At 41.6% G+C, this 15425-nt stretch overlaps 1 protein-coding gene across 2 annotated transcripts in view; it reads left to right on the top strand.

Moving 5' to 3' along the window:
- Positions 1-15425, top strand: part of dync2h1 (dynein cytoplasmic 2 heavy chain 1) — a 766235-nt gene that overhangs the window by 348972 nt on the left and 401838 nt on the right. For both annotated transcript variants that reach the window (XM_078545532.1, XM_078545531.1), the window contains exons 67-68: positions 60-223; positions 1147-1266. In XM_078545532.1, coding sequence (XP_078401658.1) covers positions 60-223; positions 1147-1266 — 284 coding nt within the window. The remainder of the gene's footprint in view (positions 1-59; positions 224-1146; positions 1267-15425) is intronic.

Here is a 15425-nt window from a genome sequence, read left to right as displayed (position 1 = left end):
TAGTGTGTACTCTAGTGGTATTAATTAAATTTTATACTGTGCATTCTTTTTTTTAACAGGACCTCGGTATGTTGTACAAATTGGGGATAAAATAATTGACTACAACGAAGAATTTCGTCTGTTTCTGGCAACCCGCAACCCCAACCCTTCCATTCCACCTGATGCAGCTTCTATTGTCAATGAGGTTAACTTTACGACGACAAGGGAAGGTCTCAGGGGACAGGTAAAGAAGTAATAATATTTTTTACTAACTATCTATACAATATCTATACAATACTACTAATATGCAGTATGGTTCCTCATGATGAGTCAAGAGTATGGCATTTTATGTTGTGTATAATATATTGCCACCACTATTTAATACTGGAAACTGTGTTTTATTGCAAAGTCTCATGGGTTTGTTAACGGTACTCTGGTCTGAGTTATATGCCTCTGGCCACATGATTTTTTATGTATTTGTTTTTGTTATATCTTTCTTTTAGAAAGCACAGGATCTAAAGGACAATGTTTGGAGATTGCTGTAGGTTGCAGGCAGGAAGGAGGCAAGTGGAAGTACTAAGAAGGTTGTGAACAGGTGGGAGGGAGCATGGATGATTGCTGTTGGAAGAAAAGCACTTGTAAGCATTTTAAAGAATGTAAAGCTGGTTCGTAACAGATACTTGGGCCCAAAGGGAACAAGTTTTAGGGTCAGAATAGATTGTCATTGGAATGTAGGGATTGGGTAGCAGAAAGGAAAGAATGGCACTACGACATGTGGTGGAAGTAGCCTGGATCAGAAAACTGGAGGATGTTGGACGAAATATATGGCTAGAGGAGATAGAAAAATGCAAAACTGTTAACGAGTTTTAAATAGGGCAGATTGGAAGTCGAGAGCCATTGTAGGTTGGGAAAGATGGGGTAATGGATGAGTGGTGTAGTGCAAGACAGGAGGTGGGCACATACTGCCAATTGGAATTGTGTGAAGGATAGAAATATAGCAAAATGCTTGAGATTTGAAAAAACTGGATGAAATTTATACTTTTTCTCTTTAGGACAATGTTTTTTTTCCCCCCCAAATCAAGTAAAGCTGTTAATCTTTGTAAATCATATTAATACGCATCTTCAAATAGTGCAATATCTTTATCCCTTTTATTTATATGCTTGAAGCTGTTAGCTGTCACCCTGCAACATGAGAAACCAGAACTTGAGGAACGTAAGACAACACTTCTACAACAGGAGGAGGAGAAAAAGATTCAACTAGCAAAGCTTGAAGATTCTCTGCTGGAGGTATCACATATAGAAACTTATATATTTGTATCAACATATTTCACAAAAAACCTGCATTTAAAATCGTACTATTATTGTAGCATTACAATAGCATGCCAATATTGTACCATCAAGTTCATATTTTTGTCTTTGTAAGATGGCAAACCTTTTATTGTTTGAAGATGGTGAAGAGTGACAGTTTTTGATATAATGATTTCTCATGACTGAGCTGATTTCTCATGATTTGCATGCAATTCACTTACCACATTTTGTGAACACAGAATGTGGTAAGTGAATTGCATACAAATCATGAGAAATTAGCTCAGTCATGAGAAATCATTATAATTAATTGAGCAAAATATTTGCCAGATAAATTATTATAAGTATAGTTCCTTTAAGCAGTATTTGGAGTTACGATTTGGAGAGAAAATAAATCCAGCATGGTCAGCTTTATCCTGTTCGCATGGCTGGCTGGATACCATTTTTGTTCAAAAAGGCTTTGGTACATCGAATACAGGGAAAGTGTTGTTTACAAAAAATCTCTAGTACATATTACATTTTTTTTACAAAAAAAGTCAAAAATGATAGCACAATTATATATTCATTGGAATCCAGATTTATTTAAAAACAGTATTATTTTTAGCTAATTTATCTAATGTCCTTTAGAGAAGGAAATCTGCTGTCCTTATCTGGCCTGGCAGACATGTGACTCCAGACCCACAGCAATGTGGTTGGCTCTTAAATGCGCTTTGAATAAGGGCAATTAGGGATGGGTAATAAATGCTGGAATGTGTTCTGGAAGTAGGTAGATCGTGACATCAGTCAACACGAAATGCTGATTTGATACCAGCATTGTCATTTTCAACCTTGCCCTCTCTTAAGCATGCACAGCTGAACATGTGTTCAGCAGCAGGAATAACTCCACCCGACAGTGCTATTTAAAGAGATCATCAAACGCTCTCCGGTTAGGTGCTGATTAACTTCTATTGGCTCTTTGAGTTTATCTAGTCATTGGTTGTTTCCAGAGTTGCTTACAGCTAGTGAGACCTACAGGGAGTGATGCTGCATGTGAAGAAGACCATGGTTCTGATTTCAAGGATTCTGGCCAGACCACATTCTCCCTCAGTCATAGGTGTTGAAGGTGCCTTGGCGGTAGCATGACAGGGAGATCGAGCAGAGGCAGCACAGGAGAGGACAAGCTGCTTGCAGAGGGAGAAGGAGGAGGGAAAGAAGTATTCTCAGCAAGAGACCTTGTTCACCTAGACCCTGAAACCACCTCTGAGCACTGGTATCTGCAGCCAAGTCGGCAACAGTCTCAGCCTACATGGCACCAAGTTGGGATTGCATAGCAACAAGCTTAGATTTCATGATCTTAGTCTAAGCTTCCATTGCAGCATTGGGTGGCTTCTGCTTGTGCTGCATTGGAAGCTGAGACATCAGCCATCAGACATTGCATCATGGCCAGGTCTGCAAATTTTCTCAGAGTTCACTGCCACTTACATCCTCGAAAGTTTGTGCTCTAAGCTCTTTGCAAAGCCCTGTGCCAAGTTGGAGCCAGACTCCTCCATGCTCCTTGTCAGTGACATCAGGTTTTCTGAGAGTCCTACCAATGCACCAGACATTGCCATGTGCATTCCCATCAGCCTTTTACTCTACACCATTCCATCAAATCCCTAATTTGAGTCCTCTGCAGTAGAAATTATATGTAACCTCGCACTCTGGGGTGCTTGCAACTGTACTGTCCTTTACTCTCTTCCCTGACTGCATGCCCAATGACTCACCACATGCAGATACCCTTTAAAGTATATGCAGTGCCAGTTTCCGAACTGCGAGTGTGAGTCGAGTGACGGTGTTTCTTCTTCATCAGTGTCCTGTTGCACTTTATGCTCTCGCAGCATTGCTTGACCAGGTGGCAGTTTTTGGATGTCTGAAAAGATAAAGGCACAAGGGTAGGCTTGGGGTGAGGGAAGTGTGGGGAAAGCAAGAAGAGCTTTGTACACCATCTGTAGCTTGTATCTCAGAAGAGATAGTGGAATGAAAGGGTAGTGGGATGTTGGAATGTGGATTTGGTAGGAATAAACCATCGTTCTCTATGGTTTCAGCCACATGGTTGCCATAGTCTCATTCATGGCTGCTTCAATGATGACCAACACCGTCTCCTCCATTGAGGTCAGGACATGCAACCGTGCTGTCCTTCGCCAGATAGGTGCCTCTGGTTATGGGCCACCTTGTCCTGCAAGAGAGGGTGAATTGTGTCAGTAAATGTAGTACGATGTGTTTGGGTGATTTGTCTGTCATAGTTGAATAGCTGGCAATACTTGCAAACTAAGAGATGTGGGTGTGAGGCTTGCAGCACTGCTGAGTGTGTGAGTTGTACTTGATAAAGACTATTTAAGATGATTGAATGGGGTTGTGGTGAATAGAGCAGTGAGTGAGATTGGTGGCTTATAAGGATATAGCATGTGTGAATGCATTCACTGACCTTGATCAGTCATATGAAGTAGCTAAACTATTTCCTGCACTACACCCAGGTCTCCTGGGCTGAACTGTTGACATGGACTTGCTGGTTGTTTGCTCGTCATCGAAACTGCGTGAATCCCAAGAAATTTTTTTCTCTCAAAGGGTTGTGCGACTTTGGAATTCTTTGCCTCAGAAGGTGGCGGAGGCAGTGTCATTGAATATTTTTAAGGCAGCGGTAGATAAATTCTTGTTAGGCAAGGGAATCAAAGGTTATCTGGGTTAGATGGGAATGTGGAAATTGAAACGCAAGTAGATTAGCCATGATCTTATCGAATGGCAGAGCAGGCTCGAAGGGCCAAATGGTCTACTTTTGTTCCTATTTCTTATGTTCTTATGAATTCATAATTAATGAGGTGGGTTTGGGATGATATGTGAAAAGCAGCATTTTGGCTGGCGGATAAAGTGTCGTTTATGTGGATGCGATCACACAGCTAGAGACTTTTGCTACAATCAACATTGTATATTTGCATAAGAATGGCAAACACACGTCCAAAGCCAAGCTAGACACTGGAGCTAATATCAATGTTCTGCCATTAAGAATCTTAAAAGACATGTGTTTTGACTGATGGGAGTCAATGGTACAGCCTACAACAGCCAGGTTGACAGCTTACAATGGGTCACCAATCGTTTGTATTGGTACACTAACATTGAAATAGAACTATGGAAAGTCTGCATAGTCATCGCAAGTTTTCTACTTGTTAGACATGAATGGTCCAGCAGTAGCAGGGTTATGGCATGTAAGGAGCTCAAACTCTGACCACACACAAAATCAGCAATGCACCATTGGTGGAAAAGAATGTTTACATTGACCCTTTCGAGCCAGCCCATGACTTACAGTTGAAGTACCCAGACAGGTTCGATGCTATGGAGAGTTTCAAAGGTGGTGCTGTTTTGCACTTAAGGGAAGATGCAATTCCTTCAATTGACCCAGTGAGGAAGTGCAATGTGCACATCCAGGAGAAACTGAAGACTGAATTAGATGATATTGAGTGAAATACCATTATTTGTCATGTGCAACAACACACTGACTGTATAGCTCTATTACTTGTGTGCTGAAGAAAGATGATACAATTCGGGTGTATTTGGACTTAATATATTTGAATTGTGTACTTAGGAGTTGTCCACATAGAATTCCGATGTTAGAAGAATTAAACCCAAGATTTGCTGGATCAGTTTTTCTCAAAATTAGATGCAAAACATGGTTATTGGTCTGTACATTTATCAGAAGGATCACAGAAAATAACCACATTTAGAACGCCGTTTGGAAGGTATTGTTTCCAGAGATCGCCATTTGGCATATCTGTAAGTCAAGATTTATTCCAGCAAATTTGGGTAGTATCACTGAAAGTGTTCCAGGTTGCGTATGTATGGCAGATGACATTGCAACCTTGGGACCACTAAGGAAGAGCTCGATCGAAATCTTCATGTGTTCATGGAAACGCCTAAAAATGAAAGCCTTGTTTTTAACAGCAAAAAGTGCAAAATAAATGTAAGCCAAAGCAACTTTTTTGATTCAGTATTTTCTAACACAGATACATCCTGATCCAGGTAAAGTGGAAGACATACAAACTATGCCTATACCTCAACACCAAGAAGATTTGCAACAATGTCTAGGGTTATTCAATTACTTAGCACCCTATATATCCAACTTTACCAAGAGAGCATTGTCATTGAGAGAACGGCTAGGAAACGGTGTTCTATTTGTGTGAAAGGAAGACCTCTAACTGGTATTTGAAACACTTGAGCAATCATTGTCAGAGAAGACAAGTTGTCTTTAATACTATGACCCAAAGGAAATGGTCTTTGAAGTTGATGCATTGCAGAAAGGACTAGGAGCTTAAGCAGGAAGGAAACTGATAGCAATTGGTTCACTTACCCAAGCCAATTGTTTGACCATGGACTGCTACTTCCTCTAATGTTTGGCATTATGTGCATCCACACATACCTTTTTGGTAAGCGGTTCAATGTGGAAACGTCCCACTGCTTCCGGGGGACAGCCAATCCAACCCCGAGATGCCAATCATTGAAGGTGGCTCTGGGTTGGGATTATGGCAGCAAACTGGCATGGAGGCCAGCAGTGTAAAATTGCTCATCTGCCCACCTCCGATCCTTGCCCCAAATCATTTAAAAATCCAGTTTCAGATGCTATAGTAAGCCTAGCGTTTGGAAAAGGAAATAAAATACAGACTTATGACATTTTAAAAAATATATTGAATTTTTAATTGGTCCTAGGCCCAACCATCTTCAGCTGCTTCATCAACGACTTTCCTTCCATCATATGGTTAGAAGTGTGGATGTTTGCTGATGATTGCACAATGTTCAGCACAATTTGCGACTCCTCAAAGACTGAAGCAGTCCATGTCCAAATGCAGCAAGACCTGGAATATATCCAGGCTTGGACTGACAAGTGGCAAGTAACAATCACGCCACCGATGTGCCAGGCAATAACCATCTCTAACAAGAGAGAATCCAACCTCACCCCTTGATGTTCAATCCCCCACTATCAACATCCTGGGGTTTACTCTTGACCAGAAACTGAACTGGACTAGCCACATAAATACTGTGGCTATAAGAGTAGGTCAGAGGCTAAGAATCCTGTGACAGGGGAGTAACTCACCTCCTGGCTCCTCAAAGCCTGTCCACCATCTACAAGGCACAAGTCAGGAGTGTGATGGAATACTCTCTGCGAGCCTGGATGCGTGGAGCTCCAACAACACTCAAACTTTACACCATCCACCCCATCCACAAACTTTCACTCCCTTCAGCACTGATGCACAGTAGCAGCAGTGTGTACCATCTACAAGATGCACTGCAGGAACACACCATGCCTCATTAGACAACACCTTCCAAACCCACAATCACTACCATCTAGAAGGACAAGGGAAAATGGGAATACCGCCACCTGGAAATTTCCCTCCAAACCACCCCATCCTGATGTGGAAACACATCACCATTCTTTCACTGTCACTTGGTCAAAATCCTGGAACTCCCTCCCTAGCAGTACTGTGGGTGTACCTACGCCACATGGACTGCAGCTCAGAAGGCAGCTTACCACCGCCTCCTAAAGGGCAATTAGGGATGGGCAATCAATGCTGGCCTAGCCAGCGACACTCTCATCCCATGAATGAATAAAAAAGAAATTAAGAATGAGATTTAACTATGAATGTGCATAGGTGAAACCCCAACCATGTTACCATTGAGAAAATATGTGCCAGATGTAGAAAGTACATACTTTAGCACAGCAGGGCTGAAACCATAGCATATTGTGTTTACACTAGGAATTGCTGAGAATAATTGCATTTTCTAACTGTAGCTGTACAGGAGTTTGACTTATTGCAATAAATAAGGATGTGGCCATCTCCCATTTGAACCTTGACACATTCACCATTTCAAATGCCATAAGCTTTGGTCAATCAGCAAAACAAAAACACAGTGCTTAAATTGATTTTACAGGTAAATTTGCTTTCACTGTATTAGACAGGAATGGGGAATGGAAGACTCAAAATTTGATAGGCAAGGTAACTATTGATTTAAATAATATTTGTTCATATATCCATTTGTAAAGCTCTGAGGTGTTCCAAACTATCTAGCTTTATTATGAACACTTTCTCTGATAGTTGGACAGAACTATAGCATTTTAAAATTTGGACAGCAGCATTCAGTCATTTTGATGCTATTATCAACAACAGGATTAGAAATATCATCGATTATTTTTTCAATTGTATTTAATCCTTCTGTATCTATCTCATAATTCGAATTCAACAATTCAGAAATCCAATTATAAAAGAAATCGATGATTAGTGCACCCATTGGAAGGAGTGCTGCGTGCAATAAGAGTATCAATAATGTTACGATTTGGTTAGGGACTGTTAAGATTTAAAAAGAATATCCTGTTTTAACCAATAGAAGTGTGCCACAAAATTTCATTTTTTTTAATCCAAAATAAACTATATATGAAAGAATTAAACAAAATAACCATTATTAGCTTAATATGATTTATAACTATGTATCTTATACATCCAGTTTTACTTCTCCCAAGAGTTCTCTTGTAAGACACATCAATCTGAAAGTTATTTACTTAGGTAGGGACCACCCCTAAGTATGTGACAGTCCTCTAGAGAATTCTCCTCAGCTGCAGCAATTTTCAGAGGCAAAACCTCCATTCACCATCTCTTGACTGTGAATGCCTTGGCCCCTTGTTCTGGTTATTTTTCAGTACTTCCAAGCTAACTCAGCTGATTACTTTAGTTTACATTAAAACGTTGTGAGACCCACTGTGGATTCTCCCACTAGCTTCAATCTAGGCAGTCCTCCAACTTCTGTTCCCTTACAAGATTCAAACTGAGATTAAGCCTCAACTGCTTTTCACATGGCCAATGATGAAGTTTGTGTTTTATTCTGCTTGAAGTGCAGGTCTACCTAACTGTCATTTAGTTTGGCTATCTTCTCTCAATGAGCTGCAAACCAATGAGGTCCAAACTGCAACTAAAAACTTTCTCAGCAAACACCTAGATAAATTGAATCCAGAGAACCTTTCTAAGCTCCACCCATCTCCATAACAATGTAGCCTACTCTGGGTTATCCTCAAAATGAGCTTTAAATGGGTTTTTGACCTTTCAGGGTTTACTGAATGTTTTAAAACTAATTTAGCTCTATCTCCCAAAACAAAAACATCTTTTTGGAATGCCATTACTACATGGAAAACAAACATTACGTCTCTACCTCTTTAGCTAAGTGAGCCCACTTGCTGTTTAATAGCTCTAGCTCTTCTGACTTAATTAGGCAAATATGGATCATCTTTTGAACTGCCATTCCTTGAGGTTTTCTGGCAATCACTCAAGCTCAACATTTTAATTGTTATAATATGGCAGGTGGTAATTACCAGGCTGACCAAATTACAAAGGGAAGCTTGGTCAAACTATCACAATGATTTTGCAATTTGTATTTTTATTATGCGAAGGTATATGTACTGAAGTCAGAAGTAAAGATCCCAGTACCACTTTTGGAGATTCTAAATATTAAAAATGCCTTTGAGAAGGTGGTGGCGAGCTGCCTCCTTGAACCGCTACAGTCCATGTGGTGTAGGTACACCCACAGTGCTGAAAAGGAGGGAGTTCCAGGATTTTGTCCCAGCAACAGTGAAGGAATGGCGATATATTTCCAAGTCAGGATGGTGAGTGACTTGGGGGGGAACTTCCAGGTGGTGGTGTTTCCATCTATCTGCACTCCTTGTCTTTGTAGATGGTTGTGGATTTGGAAGGGGCTGTCTAAGTGAATTCCTGGAGTGCATCTTGTAGATGGTGCACACTACTGCTACTGTGCGTCAGTGGTGGAGGGAGTGAATGTTTGTGGATGTGGTGCCAATCAAGTGGGCTGCTTTGTCCTGGATGGTGTCAAGCTTCTTGAGTATTGTGGAAGCTGCACTCATCCAGGCAAGTGGGGAGTATTCCATCACACTGCTGACTTGTGCCTTGTAGATGGTGGACAGGCTTTGGGGAGTCAGGAGGTGAGCTACACATCACAGGATCCCTAGCCTCTGACCTGCTCTTGTAGCCACAGTAATTAATTGGCTAGTCCAGTTCAGTTTCTGGTCAATGGTAACCCCCAGGATGTTGATGGTGGGGGACTCAGTGATGGTAATGCTATTGAATGTCAAGGGGTGATTGTTAGATTCTCTCTTGTTGGAGATGGTCATTTTCTGGCACTTGTGTGGCATGAATGTTACTAGCCACTTGTCAGCCCAAGCTGGAAATTGTTCTGGATTTGCTACATTTGGACATTATTATGACACAGCCGTTGGTAAAGGCTGAGTTGTTCAAGCCCCAGAGGGAAACTTGAAACAACTATCATAACCTCTTTTTGCAATTTGTATGCTTTGAGATGCAGGTTTTGAATTCAGTAGTAATATGCCCACTGAGTCTCAAGAGGGTTTTATAAAACTAAATTGAACATTTATTAATACAAGAAAGATTGTAAACACATACATATGTCTACAAAGTTACTACTATAGTAACTACAAAAATCCCCTAATTAATCTCTCAGTTACACCCCCTGTTAAGGCAACAGTAAATCTCATAGATTTAAAGAGAGACCTGGCAGAGCACACCCTGGACTGTCACATTCAAAATGAGTTTCTTTCAGCTCTGGGTACTTGCAGACAGACTTGAGGTGTACTGGCTGGAGGCTTCTCACACTTGATGGATCTTAAAATGCCTCTGGTTTACATACAATCTCCTTTATACATACCATTCTATTTGAATGTAAATTTTCCATTGTATCACTAGACTATTAATTTTACCTCTTCTAACAATAACATCCTTTAATTCCACCAAATTTATTCGTAAACTGAAAAAAATGAACACATTTCTTGATGTCTTCTAGCTAGGTGCACGATTTCACCCATTCTTTTGAATGCTTTATTTAAAAATGCAAATTGCCCCCTTGACACTTGTGTTTCTAAACTTCCCCATGTTTATCTAATTACCATTTCAAACCTACTTCTTTCTATACATCAAAGCCTCTAGACGAGCTGGCTTTAATCCAATTAAGAGACACACACATAGACGTAGACAGCACTAAATTCTATTAAACAATAATTTCCAATAACATTATAGACATTAATATCTCTTCATGACAACGTGGACTGCTTCAGTATCTGAGCAGTTGAAAATGGTGCTGAACATTGTGCAATCATCAGCAAAAATCCCCACTTCTGACCTGATGATGGAAGGAAGGTCATTGATGAAGCAGCTGAAGATTGTTGGGCCAAGGACACCACCCTGAGGAACTCCTGCAGTGATGTCCTGGAGCTGAGATGACTGACCTCCAACAACCACAACTATATTCCTTTGTGCTAGGTATGACTCTAACCAGTGGAGAGTTTTCCCCCTGATTCCCATTGACTCCAGTTTTACTAGGGCTCTTTGATGCCACATTCTGTAAAATGTGGCCTTGATGTCAAGGGCAGTCACTCTCACCTCACCTTGGGCGTTCAGCTCTTTTGTCTATGTTTGAACCAAGGCTGTAATGAGATCAGGAGCTGAGTGGCCCTGGTGGAACCCAAACTGGGCATCAGTGAGCAGGTTATTGCTAAGCAAGTGCCGCTTGACACCACTGTTGATGACCCCTTCCATCACTTTACTGATGATGGAGAGTAGACTGGTGGGGCGGTAATTGGCCGGGTTAGATTTGTCCTGCTTTTTGTGTACAGGATACACCTTGGCAATTTTCCACATAGCCAGGTAGATGCCAGTGTTGTAGCTGTACTGGAACAGCTTGGCTAGGGATGCAGTAAGTTCTGAAGCACAAGTTGCACTTAGACGCAGTGGTAGTAAAAGAAAATCGAAAGAAATATGAGCGCTAAGGTGGCACAGGTGATTTTTTTCCACGTCTGTTTCACTTGTTAAAATATGCACAATAACAATTACGAACAAATACAGAAAACAAATTATGAGACTTGTTGGAGCCTGTCACAGTATCTCTGCCCCACCCTATGTTTCTCTCAATGTGATGGCTAGAGGGGAGATAGAGACACAGACATTCTTCCTGAATGAGATGTGTGGTGTTTTTGTGCATTCTTTATTGAATGTTCATGTAAATTGTTACTCGTGTGATCATCATTCTGTGCAACATACCTTAAAAAGTAGGCACAGCTGGCCCCATCATCTGTGCAGTCTAGAGGGTATTGACTCTGTTCACACTCGGCAGAGTTGCACTGAAAGCACTTCAAATCTGGTGCTGGATCAGAATAATTGGGTAAGACAGGCGGTTATATGGTTGCCATAAAGCCCTAAGATTTCCTTGATGTGAGCATGCATGGTGTGTGACAAGGCTCCACTCCCCATTCTATTCTAGGTGGTAAAGGATACAGATTTATAGTTTACTTGGCTAGGGACGATGGCAGGCTAGGCCTAAATCCCAGGAAGTTCGATGGAGGTCTGGCAATGGAGCAACGGTTATGCAGATATGTCATGGTTGTGCGAACCTTGTGTAGATCAGGTTGTACCCTTGCATGTCTCTCCATGGCTCTGGCATGAGTTAAGGGCTCATTTGGTTTTATGGCCTCCTCCTCATGTTCCGACAAATCTTTGTCATTTGAGGAGGGCTGATGTTCCTCACATCTGTCTGTGTTGCAACTCCAGGGGCAGAATTTTCGCGCCGTCTGGGGGAGGGGGACATTGAAGAGCAGGCGCGCGATGGTGTGCCTCCGATTCGGAGGCGTGCCGCCATTTTATGTGGGTGGGCCAATTAAGGCCAGCCCAGTGTGGCGTCCGCACGGAAGTGCTATGCGCTCCCTGTGCGGGCGGGGGGAATCCCTAAACCCAAGAGTGCACTCTTTTGCGCATGCGCATGCACATGAAAGAGCGCAATCATCCCCCTGAGGCTAAGCACTGCCTCAGGGAGATCATCTCTACTGTTAAAAAAAAATCTTAAAAATAGAAAAAAAAAATTCCCTGACATGTCCCCTCATGTGACATGTCCATCACTTTACAAGACACTTTAATTAAATTTTTTAAAACCTAAATGAAATCTCATCCCCCACCCCTGTGGATGAGGTTTCATGCTTTTTTCTAATGCCCGCCAGTGTTCCTGGCCTGCCCGCCAACCTTAAGGTTGGATGGGCAGGTCCATTAATTACTTAAATGACTCTGTCAATGTCCTCAATTGGCCATTGACACGTCGGCGGGCGCACAGCTGATTTTGCTGAGCCCACCTGAAAGTTTAAATGCGGTGTGGTGACGTCGGGAGTTCCGCCCAACGTCACTCCGCGTCATTTTACGTGAGCCCTGCCCCCGATCACCGGTGGGAAAATCCTGGCCCAGGTTGTGCAGTGTACAGCAAATCACTACTATTTGTGACCCCCTCTAGAGTGTGTATTGCAGAGTCCCTCCAGGTCACAGCAGCAGAAATACATTTGAAGAAGCCCAATGGTGTGCTTGATGATGGCTCTGGTGAACATATGAGCTTGATTGTAGCGCTCTGCCTCGTTCTGGAGATGCCTCACTGGTGTCATCAGCCATGTATGTAGGGGGTAGCCCTTGTCACCTGAGGATCGATATATCAGCCAGGGCTGGGGCTTCAAAAAGCTCTGGAAGCTGAGAGTTTCGCAAGATGTATGCTTCGTGACAGCTCCCTGGGAAACAAGCACAGACCTGCATTATTCTTCTCCTTGGTTGCACATTAGTTGTACGTTCATGGAGTAAAAACCTTTACAATTTACAATGCAGCTGGCTGTTCCCAGGGAGCTTTTATGGTCACATGAGTGCAATTATGATGCCTTGCACTTGATTAATCCCAGTGATGACACTGAACGCAGCTGACCTTGCAACCTTGCTGTCTTCATCGGTGGTGAAGTGGATAAAATCATTGTATTAGGATCACAGCAGATGTTAATTGCTGTGCAAATCAAATCCCAGAGGGAAGCTTGGCTTATGGGCAATGCCCTTTTTTTTTGTACTCTGAAAGCGAGAAGAAGATGTACTGACCTCAGCAGCAAGGAGTCCAGTAACAGATTTGGGATTTTAAAAATTAAAAGTAAACAAGAATAAAAGAACACTTAAGCACAGAGTACAGTTTCACTGTTAAAATTAGCCTTACAAAACATTCCCCCAAAAGACTCCCTACTTGGCCCAACCCAGAAGTAAGCACCTCCCAGGCAACTCTCCCTTATAGATATTTAACTATAAAAATCCAGTAATATTATTGGACGCAAACTGCTGTAGCTTTAAAAAAGGCATACCAAATTACCTCTTAAAGTCCCTCCACCAGTGCTGTGGAAATCCAAGATTTCAGAATGTTATGGCACAGCATGTGGTAAATACTGAGCTATTCAAATCCCAGAGGGAAACTTGAAACAACTGCCACAACTATTTTTCAACTTTATTTCGAGATGCGTGCCTAGAAGTCAGTAGTAAGAAAAACACTGAGCCGTATAGGTTTCTTACAAAACTAAATGAAACCTTTATTAAATAAAAAAAATGATTTTAAGCACATACATAGGTTTACAAATTGCTACTTTTAAATCTCCTAGTTAATCTGACTCCCAGTTACACCTCCATTAAGGCAACAGTAAAACACACAGATTTGAACAGACCCAGGCAAAGTGTACACCTTGGACAGTCGAATGAAAAGTGAGTTTTTCTCAGCTTTCGTTCCTTGCTGACAGCAGCTTGAGGCTTAGATGCTGGAGGCTTTTTACACTGGTGTTAAATCTTAAAATGCCTGCCCGTACACACAGCTTTCTCTCCTTTATACATATTTTCTCCTTTGAATGCAAATTCCCATTGTTTTACTATGTCTTTGGACTTTACCTCTCTAATAATAAAAAATCTATCATAGTACTAATTTTACCAATAATCTTTGGGAAAAATAAACACACTGTTTCTTTACTTCTGGCTAGGTGTAACATTTTATCCCCCTCTCTTGAATTCAAGCTGGTTTATTTAAAAATGTGAATGTTCCCTTTGCAGCTCACATTCTAAATCTTCACCCATGTTTGTCTATTTCTCACTCTCTCTCTTTCACTCACACACACACCATAGACACAGACCCCACTATTACTCTACAATAAATTCCAATAGCGTTATGAAAATTATATTATATCTTCCGGACAAGATTTGCAGCCCAAGACTTTCCTGGCTTGACTGGATGGCTGACAAACTGCATCTTCTCCCAGCCTAGGGCTGTTTCCAGGAGATCTTCCTCGTACAGCTAATAGCCCACAGCTACAGCTAACAGCCAATAGCTGCCAACTCAACAGCTATTGGCCAACAGCCCCAGCTACCTTAAGTTTTCCACAGTAACTCTAAAACACCTTTTTCCCCTCTTTCATCTCAGTTCCATTGTTCTCACATCTCTTTGAAACTCAAATCCTTCTAAATATAAAATCTTTCATGTTTCTATTTTGTCTTTACTTTCGGGTCAGTAAGATGTAATAAAGCCTCTTTTGTTTACCTATGCAAAGATGTTTTTTGTTACCTCTGACTTCCCTTTGATATTCAAACAAATTCTCAACTTATCTAAAAATGCAAATGTTAGATCCAACCTATTCACTTGTACCTCAAATCTAATGCCTCTATTCCTTCATGTTTTAAATACCCCCAGACAATCTGTCTTCTAGTAACTTTTCCCCAGCTTAATTAAATTATTCGCACACACGTTCACGCACACACACGCACTGGCTTCTTCACAGAATAACACAATATTCCCCCAAAATATTAAAAAAAACCATCCATTCTCACAATTGGCACTACGAAATAGGGCATTGGTCACCACCTTTATGTCTCACAGCCTTTGAGCTGCTACATATGTTGCCTGTTGCAAACTGGAACATAAGAACATAAGAAATAGGAGCAGGAGTAGGCCATTTGGCCCCTCAAGCCTGCTCCGCCATTCAATAAGATCATGGCTGATCTGCCCCAGACCTCAACTCCTCTTTCATGCCAGCTCCTCGTTGCCCTCAACTCCCTGATATTTCAAAAATTTATCTACCTCCTCTTTGAATACTTCCAGTGATCTAGCGCCTACAACTCTGTGGGGTAGAGATTTCCAGACATTCTCTACTCTCTGAGAGAAGAAGTTCCTTCTCATCTCAGTTTTAAGTGAGTACCCCCCTTATTCTTTAACTATGCCCCCTGGTTTGAGATTCCCCCACTAGTGGA

This window comes from Cetorhinus maximus, chromosome 7 (genome assembly GCF_964194155.1).
Source record: "Cetorhinus maximus chromosome 7, sCetMax3.hap1.1, whole genome shotgun sequence".
NCBI classification, from domain to species: domain Eukaryota; kingdom Metazoa; phylum Chordata; class Chondrichthyes; order Lamniformes; family Cetorhinidae; genus Cetorhinus; species Cetorhinus maximus.
Note: the sequence above shows the minus strand (reverse complement) of the source record. Positions and strands in the feature narration are given on the sequence as shown.